General features: G+C 30.0%; 4 protein-coding genes across 6 annotated transcripts; 2 read left to right on the top strand and 2 right to left on the bottom strand.

Annotated features, from left to right (window-relative positions):
- Positions 1-49: 49 nt before the first annotated feature.
- Positions 50-5,227, bottom strand: LOC117232785. The gene is made up of 7 exons (XM_033492425.1): positions 5,153-5,227; positions 2,845-5,022; positions 2,599-2,761; positions 2,361-2,521; positions 2,085-2,298; positions 1,158-2,012; positions 50-1,090 (listed from the first exon to the last, which is right to left on the bottom strand). The coding sequence occupies exons 1-7, from the start codon at positions 5,225-5,227 to the stop codon at positions 171-173; spliced, it is 4,566 nt and encodes a 1,521-aa protein (XP_033348316.1). The 3' UTR covers positions 50-170.
- A 160-nt stretch (positions 5,228-5,387) lies between these two features.
- LOC117232798 (eukaryotic translation initiation factor 3 subunit H) lies at positions 5,388-6,821 on the top strand. Its single transcript, XM_033492448.1, has 2 exons — positions 5,388-5,922; positions 5,997-6,821. The coding sequence occupies exons 1-2, from the start codon at positions 5,660-5,662 to the stop codon at positions 6,742-6,744; spliced, it is 1,011 nt and encodes a 336-aa protein (XP_033348339.1). The 5' UTR covers positions 5,388-5,659; the 3' UTR covers positions 6,745-6,821.
- Positions 6,822-7,025: 204 nt separating this feature from the next.
- On the top strand, positions 7,026-11,340 carry LOC117232791 (sorting nexin lst-4). The gene is made up of 5 exons (XM_033492437.1): positions 7,026-7,664; positions 7,831-8,020; positions 8,118-8,566; positions 8,638-9,330; positions 9,428-11,340. Exons 1-5 carry the CDS (start codon positions 7,650-7,652, stop codon positions 9,677-9,679), a joined length of 1,599 nt encoding a protein of 532 aa, XP_033348328.1. The 5' UTR covers positions 7,026-7,649; the 3' UTR covers positions 9,680-11,340.
- Positions 11,341-12,135: 795 nt separating this feature from the next.
- Positions 12,136-19,206, bottom strand: LOC117232794 (calcium/calmodulin-dependent protein kinase type 1). 3 transcript variants are annotated; one of them, XM_033492442.1, is made up of 8 exons: positions 19,097-19,206; positions 17,474-17,608; positions 17,296-17,370; positions 16,954-17,216; positions 16,730-16,870; positions 16,145-16,271; positions 15,497-15,584; positions 12,136-15,403 (listed from the first exon to the last, which is right to left on the bottom strand). In XM_033492442.1, exons 1-8 carry the CDS (start codon positions 19,204-19,206, stop codon positions 15,218-15,220), a joined length of 1,125 nt encoding a protein of 374 aa, XP_033348333.1. In that variant the 3' UTR covers positions 12,136-15,217. The 3 variants fall into 3 exon arrangements, with proteins under 3 accessions (XP_033348333.1, XP_033348331.1, XP_033348332.1); XM_033492440.1 differs by having other exon boundaries at positions 12,136-15,442; positions 15,547-15,584; XM_033492441.1 differs by lacking the exon at positions 19,097-19,206 and adding an exon at positions 17,672-17,721 and having other exon boundaries at positions 12,136-15,442; positions 15,547-15,584.
- Between the last annotated feature and the right edge of the window lie 1,278 nt (positions 19,207-20,484).

Here is a 20,484-nt window from a genome sequence, read left to right as displayed (position 1 = left end):
TATAATGTGATTAAGAAAAACTTTTTAATTATATCTGGTATTTTTTTCATTATAAATTAACTTTAATACTTAATAAAAAATACATACATAATACCAGTCTCTTAATGATTCAACTTTTTAATATTTAATATGCAATATTGGTAGTGTTGTATCAGATTATTATAATATCATCATTTTTCTTTTGATTTTTTAGTTCTTACATTATGTGATTCTTTATTCAGAACATTGTGTTCCATACATCTTCTTGTAATTTTTAATCTAGTATTTTCACTTCCACGTGTGGGTGTTTTTTTCAAATTATCTAAATTATTTTGGTCCAAGTTTTCTGTATTTTCTTCGTTACTTCTATTCTGTTTTTGATACAATAAAGTATCTCTTTTCATAAAAGATATAGATCCTTCATGAAATTCAGACGTTGCACTCTCTTTGTTCATTGGATTCAAATTATCTTCTGTTTTGTTGATAGAAAAATCCTTAAATAGTGCGATCACTTCATTAATCTTACTACAGTCATTCGAAGTTGCTTTCTTTGAATTTCGTGTTTTTCTAGAATTTTTTTGCAAAATTGTATTCGCTTTAAAGTTTTCAACTGTTTTAATTAATTTCTGAACATTTTCGCTTGTTGCAAGCTCGTCTACATTATCTATTGTTTCATTCAAATGTTCTGATATTTCTGGTGCTAATAGCTCGATCTTGTTAATTACATCTTTTATTGAAACGTTCGAATTGTGTTGCTTTGTGTCAATCAATTTCTGCAACGACAAACTCCTTTTGAATTGATTTGTTTCCTGTTCGGATTGATTAACAGTTTCAGAGTATTCTTCATCGAAAATTTTTCGTCTCGTTAATCTACTATGCGATCTTGTCTTTTTGTATCTGGATGGTGGTGAAGAAGTATCTTCATCGTCACTGAAGTTCATACTAACTTTGGTTAACTTTAAAAGAGGAGGAGTTCGATTACGCCGAAGAGTAATAGGTTTCTTCACTCGAGTATTATTAATAATTGGTGTTATACAAATACTTCCTTCAATGCTCGACTTTTGCACGTATTTACTTATGTCGATATCAGAAGCATCTGGAACTGTGAATTCTGTAAAAAATTAAATATAGTTTTATGTTTCAACTTACATTGTATTTATACATACATAAATACTTACTAGAGTAATCAGAAGGATTAAATATATTTTGAAAACGATAATCAAGCATCAGTTCTTCAACAATCATGTATATTGGATGTCCTTTCAATTTGCACACATTGCATATTCGAATCAGTAAAGAGATGATATTCATTATTTTCTCTTGTTTTGTATTCGAAAAATTTCTCAGGAAATAAGAGAAGTTTATTAATAATAATACATAATCTATACTGTAAAAACGTTCTTGCCAAGGAAGACATTCATTACTACATGATAATATGTATCTTTTTGTTTTTATCAAGTTTTCCTTTATTTTAAATGCACCATGGAAATGTTGTAACGAAGCTGTGGTATTTTTCTGTAATGCATATAATTGTGCTCTAATATGAGTACTTGTAAATACCAAATAATGATATGATGTATTTTGGCAAACATAACAATTACAATCTTTATGACACATAAATTCAGGTAAATCAAACACTTTATTTCGGAGAACTGGTGAGGTACTATTCTCAGGAAGATCTCTAATAGGATCTATAGTTCGAGTTGGCGTTATTAAAACATTTCCTCTATTCATTTTCGCAAGATTACTGTTCATGGATAATTTAAATGTTTCAATATCTAGAATATGTTCCAATCCTTGAAGTTTTACTTCACAATCGTTTAATTGTGTACGTGATAAGTCGATGTAACAGAGGGATTTTAAAATTTCCGCAACTCTTATGGTTGCCCCCAATATTTGTGCTGTTTTTAATCGCCTTACTAAATGAGCGCTAATTTCTTGGAAAGATAATAAACAGTTCATTCGTAAGGACAAATTAACAGTGGCAGAGAATAGTATGTCGAATCCAAACAGATACTTATGTTGAGGTTTCCCTAAAAAAAGTATTGGAATATAATATTACAAGTTACGAAGATAGAAAGTGCGTTTATACACAAAAATTTTACATTTTCTTTCAGAAAGTTCCTCGTTTAAGTTAACCAGAGAATACAAAGTTTCAACAATATATCGAGTGTACTCTTCGTGTTTGATATTTTCTTTGTATAAATAGCAATTGTATAAAATTCTATCGAGGCTGTATAAGTATACAGCTATATTTTTGAAGAAAGAAATCCCTGGTAGTTTTCTGGACTCATCAAGTAATTTTCTAGCTTCATCATGCTAAGAATAAAATATATGAAATAGTTATAATGTTTTTAATAATTCATAGATAATAAACTTACCATGTTACATTCAAAGTAAAAATCTGATAAGCTTATCCAAAAAATAGCGATCGCGTAAATTATATCTTCATCATTATTATCTTTCAATTTGATGACAAGCTCTTTAGCAGTATTAATCCATTCATAATTAATATACCTCAAAGATATGCAACGTCCAATAACTAAGAAGTTAATAATATTCTAATTAATATTATAATTTCCATATGTTTTAAAAAAAGAAAGTTTAATATTTATGTACCATAAATAATTGTAGAATTATCTTGTAATTCAAATGCTAATGCATATGCAAGTTTCCATATATTAATTTCACATTCTTCGTACCTGTATAAATGAGCATATTCACCTGCTATGACTAATGTACGTAAAGTTATCAATGGTTCGTATCCCTTTGCAACTTCCTTCTGTTAATATAAATATACATAAATATTTAAGAATTAATTTTAAGTAAAGATATAATGGAAGATGCAACGATAATCAAACTTACGAGATTTTGTTTTAAACATCTCTCCCACTTTTTTATTGGTACCTGTAAGTATGTCATAAGTCTAGAGTCTTCCTTGATATTTATCAAGCTATAAGCTGGTATTACGTTACGAGATTCATTTTCTCCAATTTCGTTTATTTTTGGAGCATACAATGTGAATTTCGTATTTTCGATTTCGATCTGAGTCCTTTTGCTCACAGCACGCAATTGTGTTACAAAGATGTAAAATTCTAAATTGGCTTGTAAACACAAAACAGAGTAATCCACCTGAATTTCTTTCAAGTTTGAGATAGCTTGCTTAATACATTCTAACATATCTTCATTGTCATCGAAATTTAATGAATGACATACTAACATTTGGACCATGTAAGCGTATTGTATTGGGTTTACTTTTAAAGTTTCCACTTCGCTAAGAACTTTCTGAATTGCAACAGATAGATTAACTTTTGCTTCTTGTAAACCTTTCACCTCCTTTAAACATAACTCTACAAGATCGTATTTTGATAATTCGACAGTTAATCCTAATTCTTCTATCTTTGATTTATCCTTCTTCAAGCAAGCTAGCATGGTCATTTCCATAATTTTCTTGGAAGTTACAGACTTAAGTTTTATATTTGTCCACATGCGAAATGCTTTTGAATCTGGATCATTGTAGTTCAATAGCGCATTTAATGCAGTTGCAGTCATTGCTTCTCTGTACATGCCATGATTGTAATGAAGACTACTTATTTTATGTAATATGAAAGCAATGGGCTTCTGAAGATTGATATGCCGTGATTTCGATTCAATTCCATCAAACCGTATAATAGAAGTAAATAACAAAGAAAATAAAAATATGCTTTCTTCATAAAAGCAACCAGATATTATGCCTAAGTTATAAATCAAGGCGCTAGAGATGGACCATAAATGTGTCCACAATTTGCATTTACATTCTTTCATTTCATAGATAAATGCTATATTTTGCTCCAAAAACCTTCTAGCTATTACACAAATATCTTTTGATAAATCGTTTGTAGAAAATTTGCTAATTAAATTGATACATCTGGTCTTTATAGCTACTGCATTATATATATCTTTTCTGACCATACAATTTTCACTTTGGCAAGATTTACATTTGTCTGATGTCTGTTTGATAAAACATATACTCATAGATCCAACTAGATTCATTATTTCCAATAATAAGTCATTTTTTATATACACTTTCTTCTCACTTTTTATACATGTTTCCCAATATATAAACAATGGTTCTAAAATATGGACAATATTGAATGTAGCCCATTTAATAGATCCTGTATATCCATAGCTTTTTGTAAGTCTTTCATAACTATTGCCCAACTTTTGAATCGTTTTAACATCATTTTCTATTAAATATTCAACTGGCTTTAAAAGTATAAGGCATATAGACTCAAACAATAGGAAACATTGGTAACATTCTTCATCCTCAACTAAAATTTTCTTAAAATAATTGCTCATAGTATTTAAAGTTTTGGTTGGTGACTTAAGGCACTTTTCATTAATATTTTCACATATAATTCTACTTGTTATATGAAGCATATGACGACATATGACATGCTTTTCTTCAATGTTAAATAGTAATTTCGTCTGGATTAAGTAATCAGTGGTAAATGTAGAGAAATCAGATAAACATCTATTTGTTTCTGAATTCATGACTATAATTTTATCCAAATATGAACTAATCTTTGAAAGTAATTGCTTTGTGGAATTTTGATATGCAATCTGTATCATTTCTAATTCATATTTTATAATATCTTTTAATTGTAGATTATCTTTGGAACCTGATGGATCTTTTTGTAGAATAAGAAATTTATTATTAACTGCATTATGCCACAAATAAGCTATTTTTACTAACATATCACTCACATTGTCGTTAGAACAATTAGAACATAACTTCTCTGCTTTTAAATAAACACATACATTGTATGCTTCATCAAACATATACATTGCTAACAAGCAACGAATGATATGAAATAAACTACAAACAAATTTATTATTATTTAATACATTGGTTAAAACTGAACACAGAGCACAAGTTAATTTATAGATCTCTTTTCCCATGGCATAATTTTCTCTATTGCATTTATCTGCAGTGTGCGAAAGATACAATAACAGTTTAAAAATATACCTGTTAATGTCTTCATTTTGTTTGGGTATGATTGTCTAAAAATATAAATATTAAATTTAATACGAAAATAGACGCAGAAAGGTACAATTATTATTTTATTTTATTATTATTTATTATTATTGTATATACTATATATAATTTATTATCATTACAAAAATTACAAACCTGAATATCTTCTATTATACCGTTTAATTCTCCCGTTTGAATTAACTCAATCCATCTTTTCATTTTTCCATCCATGTTATTTATTTTTGTAATAAATATCTGATATTTCAACGAATTGTATACTCTATATTTATAAACCGGTCATGAATTCACAAAGGTTGCAGATCATTTCACATTTACGCGGTGCAAATGTGACATGAAATAAATATGTATCAGTACATATAATCTACATTCAAATAGTGTATCAAGATTTCTAATGCATATTATGATCATGATTGCTATTTGATTTGTTTAGCTTTACATTTTCCCTCTGTCTCTACTAACTCGACTTGTTAGAGGACCATGATACATAGAATAAGTATAGTTCCGTATCTATGTTATGTTTGTTCTCTTATACTCTGCTTCTTCAAGCATAAGAGATACACTTTAACCTAACCTTAATTGATAGGAAAGTGTCTGAAAGCATATTGTTTAAAAGATTACGTTAGTATTAAATTTCAATTAAAAATGAATTCAAGAACTCAAACTAGAAGAATTCCCGAGGTAGAGCCTCGAATAGATTATGTGCAATGCGACGGGTTAGTAGTCATGAAAATGGTAAAGCATTGTCACGAAGAATCGATGAGTAACATGGATGTAGCTCAAGGTGCTCTGCTTGGTTTAGTTGTTCAAAATCGTCTCGAGATTACCAATTGTTTCCCTTTTCCCAAAAACGATGAGATTATGGACGAAGAAGAATATCAACTTGCTATGATGCGTCGTCTTCGATGGTAAATAATATTTATTACTAACGAGTTTATTAGTGTATAACAGTATAAATAAGCAAAAATCTCCTTTTTTTCAGGGTAAATGTTGATCATTTCCATGTTGGATGGTATCAGAGCGCAGACGTTGGCAATTTCTTAAACGTATCTCTATTAGAATCACAATATCATTATCAAACATCCATCGAAGAATCGGTGGTGCTTATATATGATACAGCCAAGTCAGCCAGAGGTTTTTTAACTTTAAAAGCATACAGGCTTACTCCCCAAGCTATACAAATGTACAAGGAAGGTGAATTTACACCAGAAGCATTACGTACTTTGAAGATTGGTTACGAAAATTTATTCATTGAGATCCCAGTTGTGATAAAGAACAGTAATTTGACTAATATAATGATGTCTGAACTAGAGGAAATGATTCCTGAGGAAGAAGGTACTAAGTATTTAGATCTCGGAACAGCCACAGTCTTGGAAAATCAGTTACGTTGTTTGATGGATCGTGTGGATGAATTAAATCAAGAAGCTATGAAGTTCAATAGATATCAGCAGCTAGTTGTTCGTCAACAGCAAGAGAAGAACAGACTTTTGGCTAAGAGAGCTCAAGAGAATGCTGCTAGAGCTGCTAAAGATGAGCCTCCATTACCAGATGATGATATCAACAAATTAATGAGACCTTTACCTGTTCCTCCTAGACTGAATCCAATGATCGTTGCTGGACAGATTAATACATATAGTGAACACATTTCTCAGTTCTGTGCTCAAAGTTTAGCAAAATTATACATTACTCAAAGTCTACAGAATGCCAAGGAATCGAAATCCTCCCATTAAGATAATATTAAATGTAACTACAAAATTTCGAACATTAAACATAAAGAAATAATATTCAAAATAATAAAATTTTCTAAGAAAGTGTATGCATTTATATTTTATTTTTGTTGTTCTATCTTTTTATTAATCATATGTATTTGAAAACTTATTTCAAAGTTCAAGGAAAGCAAAGGAGGAAAAAATTGGAAGAATTCATATTTTTATTCATATAATGATCATTTTAAACATTATTTTCATTGGCCATTTATTAGATATTTAATATATAAAAAACTCATATAAGAAATTGATAATTAAAATTTACGTTGATGTAAAAGAATTTTATTTTCTTTGTGCGTTACATAAGATGCGTAATTTCTCTTTTTAATTCTTCATTCGCAACTGTATAAATGGTTCGTTCAAGTGTACACACCCAGACAAAAGTTCAATAAGCGACATAAGAGTTACTTGTTACTTCATAGAGGCGGATCCGAAATCAGTAGCGGCTCGTAATTTTATACGCCCCGTGTTTCACGGTTTCTAACCTCTAATCACAAAATACTTTCTTCCGTTTTTTTTTCTATTCATCAAATTACATTTCATCGGCCTGTCTATTCCTATCATCTAGAATTTCCTTCCGATTTTCGATATGGATGTGATTTACATATAAGAAATACACCATTCTCCGAAGTCATGAAAGCGTATTATGTTTCGCGGACAGTAGTGGTGTACAGTCGTTTAAATTTTCCATTTATGTGGCACAGAATCGCACACACATTAAAGCACAAATACGTAAATGTCAGTCATACGGGTAAGCAGATCGGTGTAGGTATGTGACCGGGTGCAATCAAACAATTTGAAATAAGGAGACGAAAAGTTGCCGCACCAGTTGTTGCAATTCGAAATTACTATTAGTACATGTACTTACAATGGAGGGCCACCAGGTGTGTAAAACCTGTTAAGAATACAAAAGCGATTGATATATCACTATTTAGTGTTAGATCAGTTTTATGCATTATGACTCATTCTTTTATGCGAACTTTTCAAGATAACTTTCTTCACTTTCGAATGTATTTTCATTGTATTAACGTTAAATGTTTGTTTTTCCAGGTAAGGGCATTATATGACTTCACTGGAGAGCCAGGAACAGCAGAGTTGTCTATCACAGCAGGAGAAATGTTGACTGTTATGAGGGATAATGTGGGTGATGGATGGTGTGAAGGTTTTAATCAGAGTGGAAAGTCTGGATTGTTTCCAGCGGCATATGTTCAAATTGTTGACACTTCAGCATCTGCTCCAAGTATACTTAAATTGTTTCATTACATATGAACAAATTTTTAAAATTGCAGAAGTACTAATTTGAAAGATTGTTATATTCAAATTTTCTTGTGCATTAGATGCAATGACATCATCCCAACAAAGTTCAGGGGATTATTGGGATGATGAATGGGATGACGATTCAGAAGTTGGACAAACGCAAGCGTATGTTCCTCAGCAGCAACAACAACATATGATGCAATTGCAACAGCACAATAGTGTTGATTATGGAGATTCAGTTTCTATGCAAACTATTCATTCTGTGATACCTGAAAGGCCTATACCCAACATACCAAAGAAAAATAATAAATTTTCTACATTAATAAAGTCTGGAGAAGATAGTTATTTATTAGGGATGAGAGTAGCAAATGTTCCTGAAAATGAGAAAATATATATTGAGGAAATTGAAGGTGGACGTTTTAGGTGGAGTTCAAGAGGGGAATCCTACAACTGTGTAGTTACATCTCCTAAGAAAGAATCTAAACTGAAGGGTCTTAAAAGTTTCATAGTTTATCAACTTACACCAACGGTATTTAATTTTTGTATCCTTATATCCTTGTAACAATAAATCACAGAATTATCATTGATTCTTTGTTATAGTTCAACAATATTCAAGTTTCAAGAAGATACAAACACTTTGATTGGCTACACGAACGTTTGGAAGAAAAATATTGTTTTATTCCCATTCCACCATTGCCAGATAAACAAATATCAGGGAGATATGAAGAACAATTTATCGAACATCGACGCACACAATTACAAGAATTCGTTGATTACGTTTGTAGACATCCTGTACTAGCACGTAGTCGCGTATGGGAACATTTTATAACTTGTACAGATGAGAAAAGGTGGAAGGCCGGCAAGAGACAGGCTGAGAAAGATGAATTATTAGGCGTAAATTACTTTAATGCTGTGCAATGTCCTGAAACAACTTTGGATGTTATAAAAGTGGAAATTCAAACGGATGCTTTCAGTAGATTTATAAGCGGATTGGATCCGGTTGTTAAAAATTTTATGGCTATGGCTGTTGATCAAACAAAGAAAAGCCTTCTTTATAAGAGAGAATTTCAAAAAATTGGTCAAAGTTTTAGTGCATTAAGTCATGCTTTAGAAGGCGACGATAGTAGTCGAGGAAGATTGACCTACGCGTTAAAAATAACGGGAGATGCTTATAACGATATCGGCAAATTATACGAAGAACAGCCTAAGTTTGATTGGGAACCTTTGTCTGATAAATTTCATATTTATAGAGGAATCATCAGTAGTTTTCCAGATGTAATTAGCATACACAAGGTAACTGATAAGAAAGATTTTATTCTTTAAGGTATAGTCTTATGAAGAAATTTTGGTATTATTAATTTGCTTTATTCTTTTCCTTTAACTTGTTTAGACTGCTGTACAAAAACGTAAAGATTACGAAAGGTTAGTAAGTGAACATAAAATGGAGCCGCAACAATTGCGAGATTTATCTCATCGAACCGATGTAATAGCACGAGCTCTTCTCGCCGAAGAAACGCATTTTCAAACAGAACAAGAAATACATTTAACTCAAGCAATGAAAACGCATCTCACGGAGCAAATTAAGTTTTATCAAAAGATTGTAGATAAATTACGGGAAGCGTTAAATGCATACGAAGGCTAAAATATGTGTATTTAATATAATGTAAGGTTGCTTCGTTTATAATATCATTTGGTATAATACATAACATTAAAAGTGTTCATTTAGTTCAAAATGTATGAACTATTTGAAATTCCAAACACTTTATGTTGAATTATTGATAAGCGTTGATTACAGAAAAGTTATACAAATTACATATAAGGGGCCAACAGTTTATTTTCAGATGTTACTACCAAAAACTTAACGTATATAGGAATGTGCAAGTATATTTTCTATTTATAGTATTTTTTCACACTTATTTCAGTTGTATAACTAAGTTGATCGAAATAATCAATTAAACAGAAATCATATTAATCTATATTAAAGTAGAAATAAAATGCGATTTCCAGGAAGAAAGAAGCATCAACTAAACGGTATTATTAACGATGCCTAGTAATATATTGAATGTCAATATTAATGTTAATCTCTCGTGGCTGCTACTTCGGAAATTTATAGAATCATTCATTGTGTAATTTATTATTCTTTACGTATTTCAACTATGAATATTAATTTAATTTTCAATTTTTTTACTAAGTACAGTTATATAGCTATATATATATCATTTGTATGTTTCATTACATAGTATTAACAACTACTTGGAATTTAAGCCAAACTTTAAACATATTATATCGAAATCAATGTGTAGTAGGAACATCATAGTAAACTACAGTCTAACACAAAAGTTTACATTACATTTTATAATAAATGTAAAGTTTATTATTTTTTATCACCACAGTTAACAAATATTAATATTATTTGTTAATTATATAATTGTATATTACTGTATAATAAATAAACTTTACAAACACATTGCCATGAATTTAAGGAATAGTAAAGATTTATACTATTATAAATAAAAATTAAGTAAGATGTAAGTAGTTGTAAAAAGATCAATTTATATGGTGTAATGTAAACTTCTTTTGTTAAGTTATTGAATGCATTTATTTATTACACTATTCTTGTACTCGAACTAATTAATTTTTTCATATTCCATAAAAAAAAACATCGTTTTACATGATTCATGGATTATCAGTCCACAACTTTGTATTTCATGAAGGCAGCCACTGTATGTCGATATATCATTAATATAAAATGTAATAATCATGTAAATTTCTTATTTTGTCTATATAATATGCAAACTGAAACTGCTACACATTTATCAGTTAACAAATTATAAAATAAAGCATATCATTGTTAATGTATTTAAAATAATTTGTATAAAAAAATAGCCTAATTTTAAACACAAACACACGCAATTCTGTAAATGTTATTATATGGTTATTATTATTGTTATCATTTGCATCGTCCATATTTTTATTATATTTGCATTCGTTTTCATATCCGAAAGGAAAACTTTTATTAAATGTGCATTAAATTAAAGTGCGATTAATTTACTTATTTTGTAGTTTATAAGCGTTCCGATATTTCTGTTTTATTTTTAATTAACAATCTTACAACTCAGGATGACTATAGAAAAGAATGATTACATTAATGCGATACTCAAACAAACTAAGACAGCTAAATATATATATATATATATATATATATATATATCAGTATGTGTATATATATACATATTTTTTTATTCATCAACATTCCATGAAATAGTAGTATCGAACATCCGTTTTGTAGCACCACAATTAAGATCTTATTAATTTCGAAATACTTGTTATCCGCTTTCTATAGTCCTCGTACTTATAAACCAGTTTTTTCTATTTTTGAACGAAAAAAATTAGTCTGTCTGATGAAGCAATATATTATTAAAAATTTAATCGATCTTATTTTCGAAAATATCGGCTATTCGAATATAATATGTAATTTACAAAAATTTGATATTTTACATGCCTCAAAAAATTAGCGATTTCAACAGCTCTTTTTGTATGTGTGGAATACATTGGCACTGTAAATTAGTTTAATAGATTCTGATTTGCTAAAATTTTCTGCGTAGAGTTGATAAATTTGTATCATTAAATTTTTTTCTAACGGCTCTGATCCTCTGTATCAAGTACAATTAACAATGAAACGTCTGATAATAATCATTCTCACATGCACAAATTGTAAGCATAACAATTGCAAGGCTTGTGCAATGAGAAAAAGTTACAATAGGAAGAAGTTATTCTTGTAATCGGTCGGTACATATAGGAGCTCAATTACGCTTAATTTATAGGCAACAGTTAAAACATTTTAGACAACATTTCTCCCTCCCTCTCGCTCTCTTTCTTTCTTTCACTCTCTTCCTCGTTCGCTCCATACACACTCTTATCAGTCTGACGTTATTTTTTTTCTCATCGAATAAAACTGCAGTAACAAGTTGTTGTTTTCATTGCTATTTAAAATCAGCTTATTTTTATAATCACATTTTGCAATATTCCTGCCGATATGTTTATTCATGTGGCACGGTTTTATCGTTTTCTTCTCTTTTTTTATAATTCGTTTCTAAATACAAGCTAAGCTCCTTTTCTTTTATTTCCTTCTAGAATTTTTAAGTTACAAGCTCATATGCACAATATATTTAGCATAAAAAAATGTTTATTAACGAACCTTTCTTATTAGATGACACGATGCTGGTTATAAAAAAATTACAATAAAATTACGTAATTTTATTAAATATCTGAATTCAAATATTTTTTTGTGAGATATTATAAAGCAAATAAATATTTAGATTAGGATATAGAAATAGAAATCTATTTTCTAAATAAAAGATAAATGATATCTGATTCTAATCATCGAGTAACATATTTTTGAATTTATTTATCTGACATTCCATCATCGTGTCATCCAAGGCACTTTAGAATGGTGCGTTATTTTTTGCGCAATGAAAGACCTGTTTATCAATTGAAATTTTTGATACTACAATGTTTCGACAAGAAACAAAATGATGATCATTGTATGTATCTTAACTTCCATCATATACGTCGTGTTCTAAATCAATTTATATGTAGTTTGTTTAATTTTATTAGAACAATGTCTATCTTATAATTAATATAATTATTATCGATTTCAAAATTATTATGTAGCGTTAACACGAATCCCTTTTTTATATAGTTATGAATTACACGAATAGTGCCCGGTACACGGACGGATGTCTAATATGAGAGTTCAGAGTGATTATTATATTTATTGTTTAAAGATAAAGAGATAGCAATTTATGACAAAAGGAGTGCCCGCTCGATAAACAGCAATAATTTTCTCTATCATAGTATGTATGTAATATATATATGATCCTTCTAGATTTCATTGAGTACAATTTAGATTTATTTCAAAAGGACACTGAAAAAACATAGAATTTTGTCGATACAATTTTCCGCATATTAATACATAATGTATTTTTCCCATCTATATAATAAAACGTGGAATTTGATCATCATCATCGTGAAAAATTAAAATTTGATACATTTCCAATTGAGAGAAATTTTATATCCTATTTCAATGAAAATTTTCAATATTTATTAGTATTAATATCTTTATATCGATATACCATTGAGTAAGAGACCACAGTAACATCATTATCACAAGATTACGATATATACGGTATTGCACTTATCTGCAATTATTTGTAAAAAAATAAAGAAATACCACCAAATACTAAAAGTATTTCCGAACATTTCGTTGAAGTACCTGTTGTAATTCAAATACTGAGTACTGTATATGATTCACTGATTCTTCACATTATAAAAAGATACAAATATAAATAGCTAGATTATATTTCAATTCTTTCTTTTGGAACTTATGCAATGATATATAATCGCTGTAATCTACAACAAAATATTAAATACAAAAATATTTGTATTGAACTATTCATAGCACATTGAAAGTACTTACACATTTACATCAAGGAACGTAACATATAAAAATAATATGTACATTCTTTTATAACACAGCAAAATATATAAATCGTCAGCTCTTATCTAATTAGATTTGTGCTTTCTACTTTCTCCGAAGATGAGCCAATTTGATTCTATGCATTATTTGAAGGACAATAACGATTAATGCTTTTTTAATAGAATAAAAATACAATAAAAACAATTAGATCAGAAGAAATTGCAAAGCGTATAAAAATATAATTGTCTTTAAAAAATATTATAAAAAAGTGAAAAATTCGACATTATATAATATGCTTTTTATATTTGCATCTTGCAAAGAGATAATTGGGGAATCGTGTATGAATTATGTACATTTTCCATTAAATTTCAGTGCAACATATCGATAAAAATATCAGTAGAGCAATATACACGTATGTATATACATATTAAATCTAATTAGTAGATCTCTGTTTTGCAGTTCTTAAAATGTACTAATATCACTATGTAACAGAACAAGTATCTGTGTACACAATGTACATATCTTGCAATACAGTGTACTGTACATGACTCGTATATAAATGTTTGCATTTGTCATAAAATAAAACATGTATAGTAATCATTGAGGGAAATATAAAAACAAATATTGATAAAAATCAGATCTCATACAGTCTCACAACACGATTCCATATGGCAAGAATTCTTTTCTTCTCCTCATTCGGAGTGATCTGTCTTACAAAAAACTTACTTAATTTGTCTTTTGTTTCGTGCTTCTTGAAAAAACGCTGTTTCAAAAGATATATTCGGCCATATCATTCATTCGAATAAGTACCGGGTAAAAAGCTGCGTATCGGTTTTTATGGAATTTAAAACATATTTAGCCAGAATATAGTAAGATGTTCACATAGCAAAAAATCATCTAAACAACTACTATTCATTACACCAAACCTTATAAAAGATAAAAACTTGTCGTTGTACTGTTCACATAGTTTCTTTTTTTTTTCTTTCTTTATACATTTAGCAGATTTGATCGAGCAAGATCTTTCTTGCGTTACAAGATTTCACAATTAGCATTAAGTTTATCTAAATACATTAACTACATCTTTACTTGATCAAATCAATGCCGTTGACATATCGTCATTTAAAATCACTATTGATGGCTACTGGATTTAATTCTACTGTGAAATATATACTAACAAAGTGAGAAGATCTATTTAGAAATTGTCGAAACAAAGCCAACAAAACTGAGAGGGACGATAAAACGAGAAACATTCGGAAAATCGCCTTATATCGCGCGGGCTGTTTATACGTGCATTTAAGTGTGTGTATGTGCGCGCACTCGCGAGCGTGTGTAATTTTGTAATATACACGATCGGTGGCAACCATGTCACAGGAGACCACAATAAAGCGAATTAGCTGGAATCTATACAAACTCTTACCAGTATTTAAATAATAACTCGGTAAGAGAATAAACGGCCACCTGACGGCTTTGATATTTTTCATTAGAAGAATCTTAGCATGACTCAGCTTTTCTTATACTTTCTTTGCTTTCTAAGATACGATACATTCGTTTGAAATAGAGTAGACAGAGCAGTGCGTGTGCTACCCCACAGCTTGAAGCGTTTGTTGCGTAAGTATAATGGTGAATTTGGAGTGATCGGAATGGGAATAGGACTCGAGACCACCAAGCTTGACACCGGCAATGGTGACTCGCGTATTTCCTTCAATTGAGGTTGGTCGGAGGCTCCACTGATCTGGGTTGGTAACTGGGGTTGGATTGCGATTGATCGGGGTATGGCGTGGGGTTGCCGCTGGAGGGGCCTGTTGATCCTGGGCCCTGCTGCTGTTGGCCGCTGTTGAGTGCCAGCCGTTGCATTTGACGTATGACCGTGGCTGCGTGGTAGGCTTGCTGCAACCATGAGAGAAGAGGAAGACATTCCTACGGAGCCTGGCGAGCAAACACATACAATCAGCAACATAATAATCATCTAATTATACTAACCTTCCACCTTGATTTGGCGAAATTCTTTTTAAGTTGTTCAGATACAGTACCATGGATATTTTTATTGCTAGCAGCATTGCCGGATATCCTGAAAAAAATTAATTGCACGATACTGCATTACATATAAAACATGACTGATTAAACAAATATATTTATTAATATAAAATATATTTGTTAAAAATGATATGTTAAGCAAAATATATATTGACTGATTTGTTAAAATATGTTAAGATATTTGTTTATGAGAATTACTGAAAATTTTGATATGTGGGTACATATACATTTCATATTTTAATTTAAAATGAGTTATCAACTATTACACACATTGGGAAGTTTATACACATACTTCAATAATTAATCTTGTAGGATTAATTAATGTATAACGAAATTAATGTAATCCTTCTACTTACTTAATCCATATTTATCTTATTATTAAGAACAATTCAGTTCCTGTAATATTTTTATTGCTTGAATCTTAAAACACGACTCTTCAAAAATTACAAACATCAAATCTAGAAGACGTTCAAAATATTGCGAATTGCGAATTTTTTAATATGACTTCATTACTGAATATAAATTTATGCAAAAATATAATAATTTCAAATAACATAAATTATATACAATATCTAAATGCAATAATGATCTTACCAAGGATGTGCAAGGGCTTGTTTGCAACTAAAGCGCTCCTCGACATTGACGCACATCAATTTGTGAATGAAATCCTTTGCAGACTCACTGATATCGTCCCAGTACGGCGAATCAAATTCAAATTCACCTATAACAGTCTGGTTAGCTTCTTGCTATAGAGTAGACGATTTTATTATGACTTATTTAATTTTTAAATCAATTATTTTATTTGGAAGAAGTACTGTTAGATTCTCACACTGTATGACATAAATTTGTTTCTTATACTTCACTATAAAAAATCCCATTTAATCATCTCTTTTACTCAGACAATACGGATATTGTAATAGAATTTTTAATGTTATTTTTGGACATTAACAACAATAACTTTCATAAAAAACGCGAACACACACAAAAGATCATTTACTTACTACACTAGCATGTATATAGCAGCATACAAAAACTAGAATAATACCTTAAAAATTAAAATTTCAAGTTAATGTGCAGCTGCATGTGTTTGTGAATCCTAAAAGTAGTACCTAAATTGAAGTGATAGTATAGTCCTCCCAAATACTAAAAAAAATTTGTATCCCAAAATAGTTTTATTACCTTTTAAAATTTGTGCAAACAGGTTCGCATCGTTTTCGTCATAAAATGGAGGATAACCACATAATAAGATGTAAGAAATGACTCCTATACTCCACACATCTACAGCTTTTCCATACGGCTTTTGTGCTAAGACTTCTGGAGCTGTAAATAAAAAAAGATGTTAAAATATTGTAAAAAAATAAATCATATATACATATATCCAACTAAATGACAATGAGTCATACCAACATATCCTGGAGTACCACAAGCAGTTGCCATAATACCAGAGTCTTCCATTTTTGACAGTCCAAAGTCACTAATCATGATCTTGCTATCTTCATCTGGATTATAATATAAAAGGTTTTCAGGTTTAAGGTCCCTATGCACAACACCTTGATCATGCATATAATCCACAGCTTCTAAAACTTGTCTTATTAAACCTGATGCATCTTTCTCTGTATAGGAACCTTTTTCGACAATTCTATCAAATAGTTCTCCACCGGTAACCCTAATATAAAAAGAAAAACAGAAATCAAATATAAGCTTATAATATGTATACTAATTTATAGACAAATGAAAACACTCACAATTCCATAACTAAATAAACTTTGTGTTTATCCTCAAATGTTTCCAGTAATTGAACAATATTTGGATGTGTTAACCTGGAAAAATACAATATAAGTTACAATACAATAAGTACAATACAATATAATTAAACACTTAAGAGAAATTCAAATAAATTTATTTACAGAAGCTAAATATTACCTTCGCAACACTCTAATTTCATTTTCTAAAGAATCCTCTTTTCCTTTCAATGCTTTTTTATCAATGATTTTCACAGCAAACATTTGACCAGGCTTTTCTTTACTTTCTGCCAAACGTACTTCAGAGAAAGCACCCCTACACAAATAAATATAAAATAAATAAATATAATAATGGAAATCATAAAAATTGGCATATTACATTACAATACATTAAAAAAGTGCATGAATGTAACATGACTTATGCACTTATATTCAGTTACTAATTATTGCGCCAGAACATTTGATACCCAGACTACTGATATAATAATAGACTGTATGCAATTAACATTGACATATTTAATACAAGTGTTCTAATATGACAATAGAATTTTTAATTATATGCTATAGTACTACATATTGATCATTGTTCTAAACGAAAAAGTACTTGAGGTAATTTGAATAGCAATATAACTACCAAGTGTGTCAAAAAATTATGATAGTTATACAACATTTATTGCTAATGGGAAGTACTTTCTCTTTCCCAATCTGTTACAAAATATCTTGCAACATTACTAATGGAACTTAATATAGTTAAATTAAATATTGTTCACAAATATAAAAACAAAATCTTTTTGTAAATGTAAATAAATTTATAGTATCTATTTTATTTAATAACAATTTATTTTCTTTCTATAAGTTCCATAGTTTATTTGACATAATTTTCATTTGTGTTTAATTGAATAAATAGCAAACATAACCGTCAACTAAAAGATTCGAAAGCGCCACTTTATCATACGTAATACAAATTCTAATTTGAACATTTTAATAAACAGATAAACTAAATGTAAAACTAAAATATCTACATGTAAATAGTTAAATTTGTGCCAATAAGTGGTAGTAATCTTTAAATACTACAAAACGAAAGTAAATTTTATGAAAGATAAGACATTAAAGATGAACCGCTTAGAAATATTTTATATACATACATCGATAATATTAATTTTTTCATAAATCATCACATGATTTGTTAACTTTAAAAATTAATATTTTTAACTTTTCGTTCCTATAAACATTATATGATGAAAAATTTCTTAAAGTATATGATGTCTTTTTGTTTGTTTCAACAAGAACGAAATTAAGACATAAAAATTCAAAGATCGTAACAGGGTTAAGGAAAGTGACTTTGACAATCATTCACGTAAATTTCGATCATAAGTAATAATAATGTTTAGCATCAAATTCATGACTAGAATCAATCATTTTATTAACTCTTTAAGAACATATCCCAAGTTAATACTATTTCGATTATATGCAAATCTTCCTTTTTTTCTTATTTATAGATATTCTTATGAACACTACTAAATATTATGAATATAATACAGTACAATATTTTAAATACTATAAATGTTATACTATATCCTTATAAATATTGTACTATATTCTAAGTATTTTATGTGGATTCTATGCATTTCTGCATCATCAAATTTCCCATAAATGCATTGAAATCCGCAGTCTAGGTAATTCTTAAGTGGTTAATCGAGCAATATCAAATTAATGACAATATGAAAGACACGAATACAAAATTTTTGTACAATTGGTTCTATTACTTTCCGATATATAGTCCGTAGCGATGTATAGTACATACGTTCCAAGCAACTCCTTTAGGATGTATTTGTCCTCGACAGACGGCGATTTATCGTCTTTCCCATCTTTCTTGATCTTTTTATTCGAATCCTTTTTACCGAAGAGCGGCATCTTCGGATCGTGTTATCACTATACAATGATCACTCTCCGATTCACAAAATTCTCTTTTTCAAAGAAATCTTTCTGAACGATGTAACGTAGAAACGTTCGATCTTAACAGGTTATAACACTGGTCAACGAGATATCCACTTAAGAGGCGAGAGAGCAGGGAGAAAAAATTCGTCGTTTTGCCTACTAATAGTTTTTGATCGTTCAGGCAGTGATAAATAAAAAAAAAAAAATGATCGTCGTCAAACGACGAGTCGAATCATCGTTTCGAGTCACTGAATGATCATGAACTCTCGACCTTTTCGCGAGCAAATGATAGCAGATAGCACCGCGTACGCTACGATGCTCCACTTTGCGCTTATCCGTGGACCGATGTTTGACACGTATTCGTTGCGCGCACTATTCCGCTATCGAAACGTCCTATTCCGCGTATCGGGCTCAGGGTCGCGGCCTCGCGCCCTGGCGATACAACTTGTACTATGCAGCAGAGATAGCTCTCAATGTCTATGTACTAGATCGCCTCCACACTCTTTTCTAGTCCCTCTTCCTCACTTTAGCGCACGGCGATATTTCCTGTTGTCGTTTCTTCCGATATTAGAAAATTAATACATATTCGAATGAATCATGATGCTCACTTGAGTCAACACATCTCTCACTCGATGCTTTTCTCTCATGATACTGTAGCGCTCAAACTCAAACTGACCGTATACTCGTTGCACCCATCGATGATAATACAGTAAAGTTGCGGCAGTAACAGTGATTCTCACAATCAAGTATTTTAACGTTACTGGTATGCTTTGCTAGCTGACCGTACATCGAGCCTTATCGTGATTGGTTATCGAGGCAGGTGTATTTCTAGAAAATTCCTAAAGTAGTTCTACTTCATTGAATGTAAGATATAAATATCTGAAACATTTGTTTTTGTATAGCTATATATCTGTATAAATTTATTTAAAATTTCTATGTTAGGAATAATATATTTATGCATCACAATTATAAAGTAAAGCAGTAAGAAACAATATCCATTGATATAGCCGCACTAGGGACTGTATTTGTTTTGGGCTGCAAAATTTATTTGTAGATTGATATCCTGCTTACAATTTTTCATTAGAAGTACATAGTATTAAGCCTCTTCTATTTCTTGTTTAATAATAATTGCCATATTATGAAGAATTAATCTGTATTTGTGAAATATAAGAATAAGAAAAGATTGACTGCGTAGGTACCAATCTGAAAGAAGTTTGAATCATTTCGAATATACATACGTATGCAAGGGCGAAT

This window comes from Bombus vosnesenskii, unplaced genomic scaffold (assembly GCF_011952255.1).
Source record: "Bombus vosnesenskii isolate JDL3184/JDL3185 unplaced genomic scaffold, Bvos_JDL3184-5_v1.1 scf7180000013293, whole genome shotgun sequence".
Classification (NCBI taxonomy): Eukaryota; Metazoa; Arthropoda; class Insecta; order Hymenoptera; family Apidae; genus Bombus; species Bombus vosnesenskii.
The sequence above is the reverse complement of the archived record's forward strand: the minus strand, read 5'-3'. Positions and strand labels throughout refer to the sequence as shown.